This window comes from Cenococcum geophilum (genome assembly GCF_001692895.1).
Source record: "Cenococcum geophilum 1.58 unplaced genomic scaffold K441scaffold_30, whole genome shotgun sequence".
Classification (NCBI taxonomy): domain Eukaryota; kingdom Fungi; phylum Ascomycota; class Dothideomycetes; order Gloniales; family Gloniaceae; genus Cenococcum; species Cenococcum geophilum.
In genome coordinates this window covers 682,533-686,693 of record NW_027137588.1, presented here as the reverse complement: position 1 = coordinate 686,693, position 4,161 = coordinate 682,533, and the positions used below count along the sequence as shown (strand labels likewise).

The following is a 4,161-nucleotide window of genomic DNA, read 5'->3' as shown; positions in this document are numbered from 1 at the left end:
GTTGATCAAAAATATTTATCGGTTGGCAATCACCAAACTGATTGTGTCTCGCTCGTTGCAACGGCGACTGAAATCCCCTGGTAAGAACTTCAAAGTTTAACTTTCTAATCATGCTCAGCTTCTGACCACGCTCAGTATGTGAATATTCAGCGCATATAAATGCCTTTTTTTTGGGAATTTAAAGTATTTAATAAATAAAAATTTTATATAACGCTTAAGTTGTATATGCGGGGCATATGCTTCCTACTAGCGGCAGTACAAAATAAACGAGCTAGTTGTCAGGTGACGGAGTCCGACCTTTTCCGGCAGCTCCATCGGTGACCAGTGACCACGCTTAGCTTTCGCCAACCCTATCGGTGACCACGCCGAGTTTTTCCGTGACCACGCCGAGCTGCGCCCCAGTGCAAGGGTTTATACGTACCTAAGCTCAATTAAGACCCTCTAACCAGTTACCACTTCTCCAACACTACGACCTATTTTACCTTTCATCCCTTCTTTGGAATTGTGGATTCGTCAAGGCAAGCCGCGTCTTGCAAGATAAGGAGTAGTATCCCCCGTCACTGGGCAAGACCATTGTACTGAGAACTCGCGGGACCGTGCGCGCAAGTAAAGCTCTCGATAAACTCCATCAAATAGTCTGACAGCTATCAGTAGTGTTCACAATGGCCACCCTATTCCCACACCAAAAGACCTTGCACGCCACCTTCTCCAATTCGTCACCATGGGCTTCCCGAAAAGTCCAATCTGAGCCCGTCTCAAGATCAAAATATCTCGCTCGTTCGGAGCTTTACCCTGCCTGGAGCGCCGTTGATGATGCGAAGAATAAGGCTGCGCAGCTGAGTGATGCAGCTGTCAGGGAGTTCGAAAAAAGCAGCAGCAAGGTCCAGGTAAAGGCTGGAAACATTGAGATGTACTCAATGAAATACTATGCTGCCTGTACTTTCGGGGGACTCCTGGCTTGCGTCAGCAAGTTCCAATAGAAATCTTCAACAGGACCAGACTTACAAAAGTTAGGGCCTCACTCACACTGCTGTAACTCCATTGGATTTGGTTAAATGTCGCCGTCAAGTTGATCCCAAGATGTACAAGGGCAACTTTGAAGCTTGGGGAAAGATTGCACGGGCTGAAGGCTTCCGAGGCATCTATACTGGTTGGGGACCCACGGTAAGACCATGTAACTTAAAACGCAGAAGATGTATGCTGACTATCGTTCTCAGTTTTGGGGATACTCCGTGAGCTAATCAAATGAATTGAATATGTACGTACTTATCTTTATTTAGGCCCAAGGTGCTTTCAAGTACGGCGGCTATGAATTCTTCAAGAAATTTTATGCCGACTTAGTTGGAGAAAATAACGCATACAAGCACAAGACTCTATTATATCTCTCTGCCAGTGCCACCGCCGAGTTCATCGCCGACGTTGCTCTTTGCCCCTTTGAGGCGGTGAAGGTCCGCATGNAGACAACTATTCCTCCGTTTGCTAAAGGGACCCTCGATGGTATCTCCACTATCACTGGCAAGGAAGGGTTTTCAGGGTCAGTACCTGTGCTATCCTGTTGACTTAGTTGCGTATCTCACAAGATTAGACTATACAAGGGATTGTATCCACTCTGGGGCCGTCAAATTCCCTATACAATGATGAAGGTTAGTTTCTTCGACCACTAAGTGTGTTAGTCTAACAGGCGTTTTAGTTCGCATCTTTCGAAACCGTTGTCGAGATGATCTACAAGTCTCTTCCTGGTTCAAAGAACGACTACTCAAAGGCAGCTCAAATCGGCGTATCTTTCACTGGAGGCTACATTGCTGGTATTCTCTGTGCTATCGTTAGTCATCCGGCTGATGTTATGGTTTCAAAATTGAACGCCAACCGGCAACCTGGAGAGGCCTTTGGAGCGGCTATGAGCCGAATCTATAAAGATATCGGTTTTGGAGGTCTCTGGAACGGACTTCCAGTTCGTATTGTTATGATCGGAACCCTCACGGGCCTACAATGGATGATCTACGGTTAGTTTATCAAGTATATGATAGAGTAGCGTATTTGACTAACGAAACGCAGATTACTTCAAAGGTTCGTTCTCAGCTCACACCCCCTATTTGGATACTGTACCCTGCCATTGGCCTGTAATGTTCTTCCCTATTACACCTTGACATCGAAAATTCTTTCTTCGAATTCCACTTAGAAAGTTTTTTTTTACCGCTTCTGGTGTTTCTTGTTCCCAAACCACCCCTCTCTGCCACCAGCCCTGTTCCGGGAAGCCCCAGTAGCTAACGTGGCTGCGCGCAATTAGTGGCCCTTCACCTCCCTACAACATTAAGTCCTCCCTTTCCCTTTGGCTTCTTTACGCACACTAATATTTGAGTAGGGCGGAGCTGCGCCGCCAGCGGAGGCCAAAGCCTAGCATATAGCGATAAACAGTATATGAGGGGGCTTATACACCTTGGCTCTATCTTTGGAAGGGCTTTGAGGACAGCGGAGGTGATTTATGCTTTTGAAAGGGCGGCTTGTAGTCTTCTTGTCACGAATAACGGTTCACTCGGCCTAATTGTAACTATGCTAATTTTCTGTGTTATGCCCACCAGATGTTATGTACGCCCCGCAATATCATATCGCCGCTCAGCTCCATTCTTTTTCTTTAGATGTGACAAATCCTACCTAATAACCTTGCAACATATACATACGAGACCAATTTGTTACGACTAGACCAGCAAACAACCACAAAAAATCCTTAAGTCGCAGTACTGTCGTTTCAGAAATATCGGTAAAAATCGCCAAGCCGTACGACACGCATTTCTACCCTTATTAGAACAATATACTCTATATAGCCCTACTAATATAGCTTTATACTTTACAAATAGGGGCCTGTTTTATAGCTTTATTCTAGGGCTATAAAGGAAGGCTCCATATAAGTAAATTAGACTAATATTGGTAGAATTATATAGGGTGCTTTATAACGGCTATAAATTATCTTAGTAAGCGACTTAGACGATAACTAATATAACAAGGCCTTATAGTAGATACTATGGTAAACTTATTAATAGGCTAGGTATATAGGTAAATATAATAATAAGATCTAATTATAGAGCAAGTACTTAATAGATTAACTCTAATTATATTCTAAAATTTACTATAAAGAGAAAACTATTAAAGGTAGGGACTATGGTCCTTTAAATATACAATACTACGCCTAAGAAATGTACTAAATACGTTAATACGTTAGTATATCTTACGTTTCTATATTTTTACATTTCTATATTTTTATATTTCTATATCTTATACTAATCCCGTAATTTATTATATAACCTAGCTACTCCTTATTCTATAATTTAATTAGTTTTAGTGCTTTTCGCGCTCCTACTAGTACCAAAATACGCTAATTACTTCTCTAGTCCTCTAACTACCCCTTAAGATCCTTAAACGTTATAATTAATGCTCCTTTAATATATCTTATATATTTCCCTATAATTACTTAATCTTAGATTACGTCTAGCGAGTAAATCCTTAAGATCCTCGAATTTCTTAGTTATAGTATTAATCTTTTAACCCTTAGGCTAATACTTTATTTACCTACTATAGGAGTCCTTATTCGTTCTTTAAAATCTTAATCCTATAGTAATCTTCGTCCCGTATTTATTCGCTTATTTTTAAACTAAGCTACCGTCCCTATCTATCTATTAGAATCTTAGGCTAGTCTTATCTCTTCCTAAGAATCTTAACTTACTCTTATCTTATTTTAAGTCTAATTTAATTCCCTATTTAGCTAAGAAGGTATAGGCTATATAAAAATATCCCTTATATAGACCTAAGACTTATAAGGCGAAATTTAGAGGTAAATGGCTTATTTAGTAGTATAGCCTAGCGCCCAGTAGAGTTAGTACTATAATTTTACTTTTAGCTAATAAATACTAAAGGAAAATTTGCGTATTTAATCTTCTAATAAAGATGGACTTTATATAGTAGCTATATTAGCTAAAAGAACGCAGTAAGATAAATATAGGTATAATTACCCAATCTACTGGCGCTATTTACCCCCTTATATTGTTTATAACATCTAGTTATAGAAAAGAGTAAAAGTAAGGCTTTTATATATATATATATATATAGGAGGTTAAGGAGTGGCTATAAACTCTATACTACTACTAAAGATCCTAAGAAGAGATTTAA

General features: G+C 40.2%; 1 protein-coding gene across 1 annotated transcript; it reads left to right on the top strand.

The window, feature by feature from the left end:
• The first annotated feature begins 538 nt into the window (after positions 1-538).
• On the top strand, positions 539-2,707 carry K441DRAFT_662424 (mitochondrial carrier). The gene is made up of 10 exons (XM_067649038.1): positions 539-596; positions 655-962; positions 1,015-1,164; positions 1,218-1,232; positions 1,281-1,534; positions 1,586-1,643; positions 1,691-2,003; positions 2,056-2,067; positions 2,288-2,310; positions 2,363-2,707. Exons 2-10 carry the CDS (start codon positions 663-665, stop codon positions 2,396-2,398), a joined length of 1,161 nt encoding a protein of 386 aa, XP_067502301.1. The 5' UTR covers positions 539-596; positions 655-662; the 3' UTR covers positions 2,399-2,707.
• The last annotated feature ends 1,454 nt before the right edge of the window (positions 2,708-4,161 follow it).